Genomic DNA, 13,107 nt, shown 5'->3' on the forward strand with positions numbered 1-13,107 from the left:
GCACTCACCATGTACATTCCCATAGTTAATGGGTAATTTCAGCAGTAGAACTCAGCTCAGACACTGCACTTGTCTGCAATGGTAGTCTTATTTTCTTACCCCATTCACTTATGGGCCGAGTTGAGCAAATTAAGGTTTGTCCAAGATCTCAAAGAGATTCAATTAGCCTAGGCCTTTTTCTTTAGTAAAGACTCTTCTCATAAAGAATTCGAAATTGAAGCCACAGCCCAATCCTGCATTCAGCACTTCCACTGAAGTCCTTTGAAAGCTTTGCCTGGATAAAGGCTGCAGGACTGGGCCTCAGAGGAATTTACAGTACACAGGATAGGTTTGAGCTGGACTTGGAGGCAGGATTACAGCCTGTGTTGACGTAAGTGGGGAGCTGTGGTATAGCTAGCTCAGGTACTGAAAATATTGTAATGAAGTTTACTGCAGGCTAGCTGCCTGCTTGCATGCCAAGAGACCCAGGTCAGCTTGTCTACATGAAAGATTATTAAATAGGTGGTACTATCTTAACTATACCCACACACCTAAAAGGGTACAAAAGAGTTATCACATATATATGATTTAACCATGCAAGACTGTCTGGTGAGCCCTAGATAAAATATATGATGGAGACCAAGAGAAACATCCCTTGTGAACTTTCTTCTCGCTTGATCAGAGGCAGAAAGCTCTGGGCAGATCTTCTGCTGGTGCAGCTCAACAAAGCCACATTGACTTGCATGTTCCATCAGCTGTTGATTTGACAATTGATTTTCAAGAGTACAGCACATTGCAATGTCCTGGTTTTCAGCAGCATATTCAAGTGAATAAATGTTTTGCATCTGGGAGACTACCGCTGAATATACTGAAAAACCTCTTGGGACACAATGGACTAAGGTTGTTAAAGAAGAAATCAAATGTGATTGAGTAACTCAATTATCACATCTCTTCCTTTCTGAAGAGATATTGCAGGCATAGGGTAGAAGTCTAAAACTGCAGTAAGATTACTGTAAGATGCAGAAATGTGTAGCATGACTGTTGAGTACATGTTTTCAATACAAAATCTCATGACTTCACCTTTTATTACTGTAAATAAGTTACCACTGAATCGGTTGGCTCATTAAACTGAGTAACAAAGGAAAAAAATACGGTGTTTGAGAAATTATTTCCGAGTTATTGCACAGTTCTTCCCCTCTGCTCTGTGTGCATGTGTAAAAGAACGTCTTTATAAAAAAAAGTGTTTGTGTGCAAGTGCACGTACACATTGTTATTTCAGTTTTAGTTGAGTAAGACTTGTCAATTAAGTGGAGCAGTCACAACCAACACAGAACCAAGAGCTAGAGGTTACCTCTAGACTAGATTATGATCATGGGTGGGTATAACTTGTTCAGAAAGAACAGGCAAGGGATAAAGGAAGCAGTGTCACTTATTTATTCAAGTGACATCCAGTTGTCTGGAGGTACAGAACAAAGAGGGAGGTAGACTTGTTGAAAGTTTTTGGGTTAAGGTAATGGAAGAAAACATCAAGAGTGATGTTCTGATAGGCCTCTACTATTGACCACCACGCCAGGAAAGGAAATGGATGGGGTGTCGTGTTTTTTTTGTTTGTTTGTTTTAAACTTACCACAGTACCCAAATTGCTTGGTACTTGTGAGGAACTTTAATTACCATGTTATCTTCCAGGAGGGTAATAGTCAGCAAGCCATCCAGAAAGTTCCTGGATTGTGTTGGGCCCAGCTAAGGGACAGATAATGGAGAAGTAGCTCTTCTTGATTTGCTTTTTACCAATAGGGAGGAATCGATTAAGAATTTCAGGCTAGAAGGCAACAAAGGCAGAGCAACAGAAGTAATTAGAGGCATGGAGAACATGACCCATAAGAAAAGACTGAAAGAACTAGCATAAGTTTAGTCTGCTAAAAAGACAAGAGGCAATTTGATAAAAGTCTTCCAACACAAAAAGGACTGTTACAAAGAGGATAGTGATCAACTATACTCCATGTTTATGGAGGATAAGAAAAGCAGTAATAAGCTTAAAATGCAATAGTAGATAAAGGCTGGATATTAGGAAGAATTTTCTATCACTGGGGATGGTTACACCCTGGACCCAATAATTTGGGTGGTTGTGGACTTTAAGTGCTGGTAAAACTCTTGGCTGGAATGATTTAGACAAAGAGATTCCTATGTTGAATAAAGGATTGAACTAGATGACCTGTAGAGTCCCCTTCCAGTCTTATGCATCAGGATTGCATTCAGTTAAATCCTGGGTGTCAAACTCATTTGACACAGGATATTGTATTACAGTAACAGCAAAGACCATAAAACAGCCTAGGGTATGCCCCAGCTAACACTCTACAGAGGCAATAGAAGCTATACACAAAGGGTAGGATTCATTACTATGAATGTGCTAAGCTTCCTGGAAAGCCAGGTAGACAAAATGGTTTTATACCATACCTTAAGGACTACCTAGGTTGTCTTCCCTTGCCTTTGGCTGCTTGAGGCCATATGACAGAAGATATACTCAGGACTGAGACTAGGAACCTTTTGCTCTTACCTACAAGATATTTCAGACAACCTTTCAACAAGGTAATACTTCTACCTGAGCCACCAGCAGCAAACTGCTTGGTTTATATAGACAGCCAGTGTTTCAAAATGGCTGTGGCAATCAAGCACCTGCTGGCTGCTTGACTCAGCCCTTAAAGTGGCAGGCACCGCAAGTGTGCTGCTACAGATCACTTCAGCCATCAGACAATTCTCAGCCTGACCACTGAGCTGGGAGCTGCTGGGAACATAGTGTTGTTATAGGATCGGTATGACTATGTGGGGAAAGTCCTAGTAGCAGTTACAGGGCTTTATGGTCACAGTGACAGCAGGGGATAGGTCTAGTGGGGCTCCTAGAAATGCCAGGCTAGTTACTACCCTGGTGAAAAGTGGTTTGGGATGCTTTAATAACCCCAGCTTCCATGACTGTGTGGGTAGCCCTGTCATGGGGTCCAAGAAGGTGGACCCATGTAAGAGTGTGGGCTAGGTACTCAGAAGCCTGACTTGAGGCACCCTTAACTAATCAATGTTGGGGTCAGGATCAGAAGGGTCAAAGAGCCAGGTGCCAACTGCAAAGGATGCCCAGAGCTGGGGGCCTGTGGTTCTGACTCCTCTTGGAGGTGAGGCCAGGGCTTGTGTGCCCAAAGGTCCTGGGGGGGCACACCTGAGAGCAAGAAGAGTGCAGGGAGCAAGGCAGCCCAGAATGAGGGTGGAGTAGGCTGCCTGATTGGAGGGATCCAGTTGGGGTCTGGACTAGAGGATTGTGGGGCTGGTGATGTTAAGAACTGATCCCATCTGCAAAGCACAGGCTGTAGTATAGGAGAGGTTTGGAGCTACAGATGGTACCCCCTGACATCAGGACATGTAATGGGCAGTCTGTTGTTCCCATAACCTGGTGGAAAATGCAGGAAAGTTGTGGCAGGTGAGATGGGGCAGACTGCCCTATAGAGAGAGGTGAGTGGGCCGGTATGAGACCTGGCTCCAAATGCCCCTGTTGCACTTGGCAACAACCTTTTCTATTCCATCCCCAGGAAGAAATACCAATGGCTGAACCTGCAGCATTGTTACTTCCCAATGGAGTTGCCAAAGATGTGTGCTGGTACTATTGGTTAGTGCCCTGCATATTATGACTTCAATGGTAAATGGGCAGTGAACTGGCAGATTGCATTAAAAAATGGTCTCGCACAGCTGCTTTGTTGAATGATGAGCATTTCCTGTTGCAAAGGCTTCATAGCAGCAGACATGGAAATGGTATGCAAGCAATTGCTGCTTGATTAATGCATATGCTACACCTGTTATTTTAAAGTGACAATTACAGTATAAAAACCACAACAATTCCAGGGCTATACTGATTTATTTCAGTTGGAAATCTGGCTCTTCAGTTTAATTTTTCCTCTTCTCTTCCCCCTCCCCCCCCCTTCCCTCCCTCCTTAAAAATAATTTTCTTTGGCTCCTTCAGAGCACAATATAACGAAAAGATTTCATTGGGGGTATATCATAACACTTACATTACACTCCCTGAGGGGACATCAGTCCTCCTTCAGGCCGTAAGATTCAGGTAATGACCCACAGCCAAAGTGGATTTTCTTTTAATTCACCATCCCTTGCAGACAGCTTCCTAATGGAAATTGATTCCTAGCAGTTTTTCTTTTCATTTTACATGCATGTCTAAAGCCCTTATTTAGTTGCATCTTTCCCTGATTTGGCTAAAGGGGAGGAGGGGGCAGCATAGAAAGCATCTGGCTACAGACTGTTCTGATGTAAAATACTGTGCTGATTAAAACTGTAGACCCATTCCTATCTATGCAGCCTGCTCTTTCTCCCTCACTCATGTGCACTGTTCCCTATAAAAGAAACACACGTTCAGAGCCAGATCCCTAACTGAAGTACAATAAATCCATATTGTCCTATTGACATCCATAGAGTTACTCCAATTTACACCAGCTGAGGAGCTGATAATTAATTTCTTTCATGAATACTATGGTGCACAAATACACCACCTTAAACACAGGTCTCACATTTAGCACACTTGCATACGAACGCACACTCTTGCTCACCCCAACAGTTCACAGCCAGATGGATGTGATTTGCACATGAGTGAACACTCAACATATACCCTGTCAAATACAACATGATCACAGCCATACACACAAAGGCAAGGCTCTCCTCCCATGACCCACAGAGAGGTTTCCCCGGTGTGTCAAGCAGAGAGGTAGAGTTTCACATACTGCTGTGTATTTAGATTTGACAAACTGGATCAGCCTTCTTCATCCTGTTGCACAAATACTAGCAGAAGAATTTTCTGTCACTGTTATTGCAGACTGGGCTCCATTGTGTAATCTAACTCTCACACATACATAGGCACACACGCCCCTTTCTTTGCTATTTAGGTATAATTTGGCCTGATAATTTCTTCAGTATGTGGAAGCAGCAGCAGAGACAGACGGTGGACTGAGGCAACCTTTAATTTATTTGTGTTTCCCTTGAAAGGGCAGGAGTTTAACTACGAGACGGTAAGTGAAGACTGCCAGTACCTATAGCTCTTTCTTGTTAGCTTCACCAACTGTTTCCAGTTCACATGTTACGATAGTGAGAAGACAATTATACCCCTTGGTTAATTCTGCTGGCTAGCAGCTTATATTTACAAACAATGCCTCCCCTGCATTTTTTCTTTTTTCTTTTTTTGGCAGATCCCTAGTTGTCATGTCTTATTGTAGTGTGTGCCCTTTCATAGTTTTAAAGCAGGCTTGACCCCCTTGCTAAGTGCAAGATAGATTTTTCTGCTCCCAAAAATGCTTCAACAATGCCATAAGCTGTCTGGTTTTTTGTATAAGATAATGCCTCTGTGTATTTGTTCCTTATTAATGCATAGGTTGATCTGTAGTTCTGTTAGGCTGGCTTCCTAAAGATGAGTCTCTTCTTGCATGATGACAATAATAATTAATCTGGACTTCAGTGCAGTGTCCTTGATAGTCCTGGATAAAAATCCTAAACAGAAAAGGTCAGTTCCCTTCTTGTGATCTGTGTTTCTCCAGCAAGAGTAACAGGGTTTTTTTTTTTCCTGAAAAAAGATGTATTCTGAATCCCCTCTCCCTTACGTTGCCAAATACAGCCAACCTTCCTGAAGGCTTTCGCTCACACTCCTGCAGTGAAGCCATGAGAAGAACATTGTTTTACTGCCAGGAAGAAAATCCCATATGCTGTCTCAGATGAATGCTATTTAATTTTTATTTATGAACAGATCTCAAGAGAGAGTTGAGATTGAACAAGGATGTATAACACTGTCTGCAAAGTAGAGAAGTACAGTGAGTACAGGGGACATGCAGTGGACAGTACTACTACCTGTAAAATGTGGGACTAAAAGGTAAAGGAGACTGAGAAAGAGATTGAGACTAATCATCCTTTGGTCCTGTGCATAGCTCAGGAAGAGAATTGTTGTCTGGCCCTGAACAAGTTGATTGTTCTGTGCTTCACTTTATACAGCTGTGAAACAGGGATGATAATAATATCAGTGTGCATCCCAGGACAGCTGTAAGAATTAAATAATCTTCCAATTAAAAATGCTTTTTCAGTGCAGACTTCATTCACACTGTAAATCTATAGTGAGAGGTTAGCTGAAGCAAGAAAGGAAGGGGGTGTTCTGACAGACCGTGAGCCAGACCATTCCCATTACAAGTAGCATGCAGAAAAGAGATAACAGCTCCACTGCCAGGTCTCACTGGTCTCACTGCCAGGTCTCCACTGCCAGGTCTAGTGCTGCATGTGAGTTTTAGTGCTCTCTGAAACTATGGCATATGGAAAACACTGAGAAAAGTAACTTCCGCCCCACTGTCTGATGATGGCTCTGTATACAGTCATGTTGGGTAAACCAAGTCATAATTAAACTGCAGAGACCAGGGAAATACCTGTGCATGAGGGCAGAATGAGGAGGGGAAACATTTTTGTTAAGAAGATCAAAGGGAAAATATCAGTTCATTATAAGACATTATCATCCCTCTCTTACAGACAGGGAAATGGAAAGCATGGAAGGGTTAAACATCTTCATCAAGAGTCAGTGCCAGAGTTGGGGAGGACAGGCAAGGAATCCCAATTCTCAGTCCCCTATTCTAGCAACAAGGGTACTCCTTCACACAGTTTGATCTAATAAGAGGGAAGTTCCCCTCCCACATAGTAATACTTGGGACTTTTTACCTGAGGTTCATAAAGCATGTTGTGAAGGTGTGCTTATATAACCATCCCATTTGACAGATCAGAAAACAGAGGCACAGAGAGATGAAGCAAATTGTCCAGGACCACGTGAGTCCGCAGCAGAGCTGGAAACGGAACCCTAGTTACCTAGCTATTCATTCTCTGCCTTAGCCACTATAAAGGGATGCTGACTAATTTAACTAAGATAAAGACTTTAAAGTAAATATTGTCCATTCTCTGCCTTAGCTACTATAAAGGGATGCTGAGTAATTTAACTAAGATAAAGACTTTAAAGTAAATATTGTCCATTGTCAATGATACTCAACTACTGCTTTTCAGTGACAAGAGACTGGGACGAACCAAAGCTTAGCTCCTGCCAGTCGGGAAGGATGTGGTCTCCTGTTGTTGGCTTTTCCATCTTCCCTCATATCGGGGGATTTCTCGGCTGGTTCTTCAACCGCAATTCAGTGCCTACTTGGTATGAAAATCTGAAGAAACCCTCTTGGTGCCCATCCAACCAGATGTTCCCCATTGCTTGGACTCTCTTGTACACAGGAATGGGGTAAGATCCTGGGGTAAGAAGATTCTGTGTCCTAATCCTTCCCTGCTCCTCCAGCACTTCACCTCTAGGGGATATGCTACTTCATTGCTCTCTTTTGGGGATTTCCTTCTCCAGTACCAATGGGAAATGGAAGGGATGTTTTTTAGAGGCTGGACCCAGCACCCTACTGTGCCTTGAGCCCAGTTCAACCCGTTCAGTCCACTTAACACCTTTATGGCCAGGGACTTAATCTATTCTGGCTTTATGTTGCACTCTGGATCATGATGATTGGGCACATCTAACACTTTGCCCTACAGTGACATTGTTATTGAACCCTGCTTTAGTACTTGCTTTTGGAAGTACTAAAGCATGGCACAGTAAATGCCAGTACTACACCGTACATGCAGTGCATGGTTATTTTTAGCAGCTATTTCACTGTAGCAGCGTGCTATAATGGGGGGAGCATGCTGCTATGGCGAAGTAGCTGCTGGTCACATGCAGACACCCTTGGATGTGCCCTTAGAGTTGGGACTCAGATCAGGGCTACCTTGTGTTCTTACTACTGTAAGAGAGAGGCCCTGCCCTGAAGAGCAAGTAGTCTAAATATGCAAGACAACCTGTGCCTGTGAGATGGACCAGAGACACGAATGTGGCTGTCCCAGTGTCTCCCTGGTATAACCCTGTATAGGAGCCACTTGTGCCCAAGTGCAGTATGTTTGCATTGGGGTTTACATCAGTGCATTTACACTGATGCATCCTTGTTAAGACAAAACCCAGGAGCTGCCTTCAGCTGGGGGAGAATCCATGCTTGATACTACATTGTGGTCAGAGGATACTATGGAGCAGAAGTTGATGACTCCTGGTAGATTCATGCCTGATCCAACTGTATCAGGGAGAGGAGGCAAATGGGATATCAAAATATTAACTGGGATTTTCTCCTTCACAGCTATGGCTCGTTCCTGATTTGGACAGATGTAGGCGGCTTCAACAGCAAAGCCATCATCCCACTAGGCCTCTTTGGGGCTCAGCTCGCTTTGAACTGGGCATGGCCTCCCTTGTTCTTTGGCATTCATAATCTCAGACTGGTAAGATGGCCATGTCTTTGCTCATTAGCTACAGGCTTGTGTTGCTTGTGTCCCTGCCAGCTGCCTGGGACCTTTAAGAGGGTCCACAACTAGCACCAGCAAGTGCTACATCGTGTGCTGAGTTTAAGGGGCAAGTCAGCAGCTGCAGGAAGCAGCCTTGCTCAGCTTCTCTTCATGATGCACCGGGTTCTAGCCTGTAGTATCAGTCCCTGACTTGCATTTGTGCTTCAGATATTTGGCAGTAGCCAAAGAGGGCAGGAGATTATGGAGCTTCTGGCTTCTGCACCTTCCAGTTAAGAACCCACAGTTGGAGATAAACTTTTGGAGCGACACACCCTCGCCCAATGAGAGGCAGTGACAGTTGCTTCAAAGAGGACATGTTATTCATGTGCTTATCGGGCAGCAAAGTACTCTGCCATTAGAAGAGCCCAAGAGGGTGTGTCCTGGAGTAGGACAAGGTAGAGTGAAGCAGAGGATCAGCGCAGGGAGGAAGGGAGAGAGCCTCTTCTGTGACATTCATGTAGCAAACTATGCCAGGTATCCAGAAGCTGCTGATCATTAATCTGTTCTAGAAATGCCACCCCTTCTATTTCTCCTGCCCTGAGTGACTGCTAATCTGTCAATTACTTTGGGGAAGCAGAGTGGAGTCTCAAGGAGTTAACTGATAGCTGGTGTAGGGGCTTGGGAGCTCATAGGATTATGGAGTAGGGCTCACATGTTTTCCTTTGGCATCACACTGCACAGCAAGGAGCCTGGCTTGCTGTAGGCTTCAGCTGCGAAGTTTAGATCCAGATCCAATTGGTGCCAAAGCTGGGATTATGGTTTAGCCAAAGGCCTTGAGTTAATCTGCAGTGCTTTGTGCCTCCTGCTGCTCATATTGTCCTCAGTAAGAGCTACTATTATGCTACATAGGGATGTGTGACCCCATAGAGCTAGTTTCCAGTGAAAAATGCTTCAATTATTGTCTTTTCTCTCTTGTCCAGGCTCTGCTGGACATCCTGTGCCTGGATGGCTTAGTGGTAGCTACCATGTACTCTTGGTACCCCATTAACAAGTTGGCAACAATGCTGATGGTGCCTTACCTGGCTTGGCTGGCCATGGCTACTTGTCTCACCTACGTCATCTGGATGGATAACCCTGAGAAGAAACCAAGAAAGAAAGAATAAGAGATGAGAGTTGTGCAAGTGAAGTCATTCTGTCATTCATCCTGAAGGGGGAATCAAGATCTGATCACTTGAAGTCTATTACTTTTCAGACAGTAGGCCTGTGCAAAGCAGCTAGTATTCACTTCGGATTCAGATTCAGCCGATTTAGGGGACAGCGGTTCGATTTGGTGATTCAAATCACTGTCCTTATTCAATTCGGCTGAATCTGATTCGGAGATTTGGCTGCTGTTGAATCTCCGAATCAGCCAGGCCAGGCCCATCCCCTGCCCCTCTCCCAGCCCGGCACTGGCTCTCTCTGTCCGCCCCAGCTCCTGGCACTTGTTTAAAAAAAAATAAAAAAGCCCAGCTCACCAGGTGCTGCTGGGTGGGGTGCAATGCCCACTGCCCCACGCTGCGTGGGGGGCTCTGCACAAGCCCCCTCGGCCCCCCTGTGGGTGCCGCGCCTGGGCCAGCTCCAGCCCTTCAAGAAAAAGAAAACCCAAACTCCCCTCTCCAGACTCACTGCTCCGGCCAGTGGGGGGGCGATCCCTGCTGCCCCCACCCCACTGCCCCGCACCACGTGGGGGGCTCTGCACGAATTCCCCAAAGCCACTGCAAGACCTGTGAGTACCAGGGGTTTTCTCAGCTTTTGCATTTTTTTTTTTTTTAAAGGGCCAGAGCTGGCCTGGACAGGACACCTGTTGTGGGGGTGGGGGGGCTCATGCAGAGCCCCCCATGCAACATGGGGCAGTGGGGGGCAGCAGGGATTGCCCCCCCTGCCTGGCAGCACCTGTTGAGCACTGGGGCTTTTTTTTAAGGTACTGAGCTGGGGTGGGTGGGGCAGCCATGGTGGGGGCTGGGAGAGCAGGGGCCTGACAGGGGTCCCCCTGAGGTCCTCTCCCTCCTCCCCCACCCTTAGTACTTACCAGCTCCAAGCTGGCTGCAGCTCCTTGGTGCAGCCACCGGGGACTGCCCGAATCACTCGGAGAGCTTTGAATCGATTCAGACCTTTAAATTGGTCCCCCAGTTCGATTTGGATTCAGAGATTTGGCAGCCGAATCACCACCAGAAGCTTGGCACAGCCCTATCAGATAGGCATGAGAACTTCATATACCCTTTGTGAAGGGCAGGGAGGGAGAAGATTTTGCATAATGCAGGTGTGCATCTTTTTGAGTTAACATTTGCTTTCACCTGAGAATTCCTGCTCTTCTCTCACTCTCCAGCAGTGCTTAGGGCTTGGGATTAATGCTACCGAATTAAACCTTTTGAGCCAAATTCTGATCTGTTGCATCTGTGTAAACTCACAGTAACTCCACTGAACTCAGTGGTGTCACTCTGGATTTATACTAGTGCAAAGGAGAATAGAATTGACTTTTATTCATTAAAAATGTCTTATCCCTAGATTAGACCAAAAGATAAAAAACAAATCGGCTTCTTTCTATTCTTGCTATATGTTTAATTTTTCTAGAATGCCTGAATGGGATTTTTTACTATTAGCCATTAACGTTTTTTACCTATTAGATAATGAGCAAGCAACTTACATATTTATTCTGCCAGTGCAGTGTACCCAGTCAGCTTAGTTTTCCTTGTATAGTCCATCTTGCTTCTGCGTTCCCATGCACTAATACCATGCTGCAATCATTAGAAAACAAAGACCTGTACCAAAATGGAAAAATTATATCTCCCATCCCCAAAAGCAGCACTCCCTGAGTAAAAGAAAAGCAAAACCAAAGCTGTTTTTTTTAACTGAAGTTTAAGAAAAAAATTCAGAATATTTCTATTGATATTGGGTGCTGTAAAACTTGGAAATCAGTCTACTTCTCCCTTATTTCTGGGCCTAAACTCCTGGACAGTACCTGGGATTCTCAAGGGCAGGAGCTGGGTGCCAAACTCCAACCGAGTAGAAGCTGGGTAATTGACTTATTTAAAAACCTAGAAAGTGTCATTCTAAGTCGTGTCACACTGGTATTTTTCCCTGGGAAAAAGATGTAGAGGGCCCGATTCTGCAAAGACCTATTCATGCACAGGACCAGATTAGCACTTTAGTAGGTCCTAGGCAAACACACTCGTGGGCCCCCAGCTGAAGATGAAATTTTTATTTTACTTTTTTCACTCAATAATTATGATATGTAAAATAAGCACAACTGTAAAATAACCTTCACTTAGGGCCCTAGGCATGTGCCTAGTCTGCCCATACTTTACTCCGGCCCTGTTCATGCACTGGTAATGTGAGGGAGGATTTGCTTAGGAGGTTGCACCTAAAGTCGCATATAGTCACCAAGTAGTTGCTTAACTAATTTTGGCTTTGGGGAAAAATTACTCAAAGGTTAAAAACAACAAAAAACCCCAAACAAAACCCAAAAAACTCCATTTCATATTCCAGAGGAATGGGAAGGTTCAAACCATGATTAAGGACCTACCTAACTCACAGCAAGAGAAAGCAATTTTTTGCAGCTTGGTTGTGGCAAAAAAGCCAATTCTGTGGTCATTTTGCAGTGGTCCTGCCCCTTGGCACTGATTGGAGGAATGATGGGCAGCCACCATCTTGACTGCTGGCTGTCTTCATGTGGCCCTGACTCCCAGCACCGGTTGGCATAGAGGCATGAGGAGGCAGATGCTATCTTGGCTACTGCCCTTCATGTGCCACCCTGCCAGCTGGTGCCTTTTCCTCCTGGGCAGGCTGTAAAACCAGGGTTCAGCGGCAGCAAGGACCACTGTCTCCCATTGGGGAGCCAGCGTTTTTTGTTTTTTTTTAAATTTTTTGGGGTTGTTTTCTTGTGAAATTGCAGCCAATGCCATTTTCACAGCGATTGCAGAGATCACTGGTTTTTGTGGCTTCTGCGAAATCGTGATTTAAGTAGGTTCCTAACCATGATCCGTGCCAAGGTACTTCTTGAAGGAGGGTCCATTGCAATCTCTGCCCTTCTCCTGTTCTCACCCTTCCAAACTGAATGTATTTAGAGAGAGTACGTGCTACTCTTTTAATTAATGAAATAGAAGCAATGTATTAAATAGATGGAACTTTTTTGCTGGCAGCTGATTGTAAGGGTGTCCATAGGTGGTGAAGGAGACTGTGGCTATTTTGGGTATTGTATTCTTAACTGCTAATGTAAAGAAACTCTAGCGGCTTTTAATAAAACCAGGATGTCTTTGTCTTAAAAATAGTAGTATCTCTTTTGATTGTGGCACTGGGCTTGTAAAAGGGATAGAAAAGTTTTGTGGGATCCTGGCAAGAGCCCCAGACTTATTCACTGACTGCAGAGAAAAGGAGAAACGACAGCATTTCCAAAGAATCCACTGAACTTGGGCGAGAAAAAGCTCACTCCTCAGTAGGCCAGTTAAGGTGGATGGATTTCTGAGGTTTCAAGGCCAGGAGGAGACTAGACAGTCACCTTGCTGGGGTCACTTGACCCCCAGTTACCTTCCCTGCTTGGTGCAGGGGTCTGGACCTGATGATCTTCCGAGGTCCCTTCTGGCCTTACAGTATGAATCTGAGTGGCCTCTGTGATCCTCCTACATAATACAAGCCAGAGACTTTCATCCAAAGATTCCTGAATCAAGACCAATGCTGGATTTCTTTGTGATTATTTATTCAGAGCTTTGCTGCAGACTAGTTCTCGTGGGGGGC

The 13,107-nt window shown here is 44.8% G+C and overlaps 1 protein-coding gene across 2 annotated transcripts; it reads left to right on the forward strand.

The window, feature by feature from the left end:
* The first annotated feature begins 4,924 nt into the window (after positions 1-4,924).
* TSPO2 (translocator protein 2) lies at positions 4,925-12,641 on the forward strand. 2 transcript variants are annotated; one of them, XM_019482758.2, is made up of 5 exons: positions 4,926-5,033; positions 5,393-5,521; positions 7,048-7,270; positions 8,196-8,334; positions 9,318-12,641. In XM_019482758.2, the coding sequence occupies exons 3-5, from the start codon at positions 7,098-7,100 to the stop codon at positions 9,498-9,500; spliced, it is 495 nt and encodes a 164-aa protein (XP_019338303.1). In that variant the 5' UTR covers positions 4,926-5,033; positions 5,393-5,521; positions 7,048-7,097; the 3' UTR covers positions 9,501-12,641. The 2 variants fall into 2 exon arrangements, with proteins under 2 accessions (XP_006270142.2, XP_019338303.1); XM_006270080.4 differs by lacking the exon at positions 5,393-5,521 and having other exon boundaries at positions 4,925-5,033.
* Positions 12,642-13,107: the final 466 nt, after the last annotated feature.

This window comes from Alligator mississippiensis, chromosome 14 (assembly GCF_030867095.1).
Source record: "Alligator mississippiensis isolate rAllMis1 chromosome 14, rAllMis1, whole genome shotgun sequence".
NCBI classification, from domain to species: domain Eukaryota; kingdom Metazoa; phylum Chordata; order Crocodylia; family Alligatoridae; genus Alligator; species Alligator mississippiensis.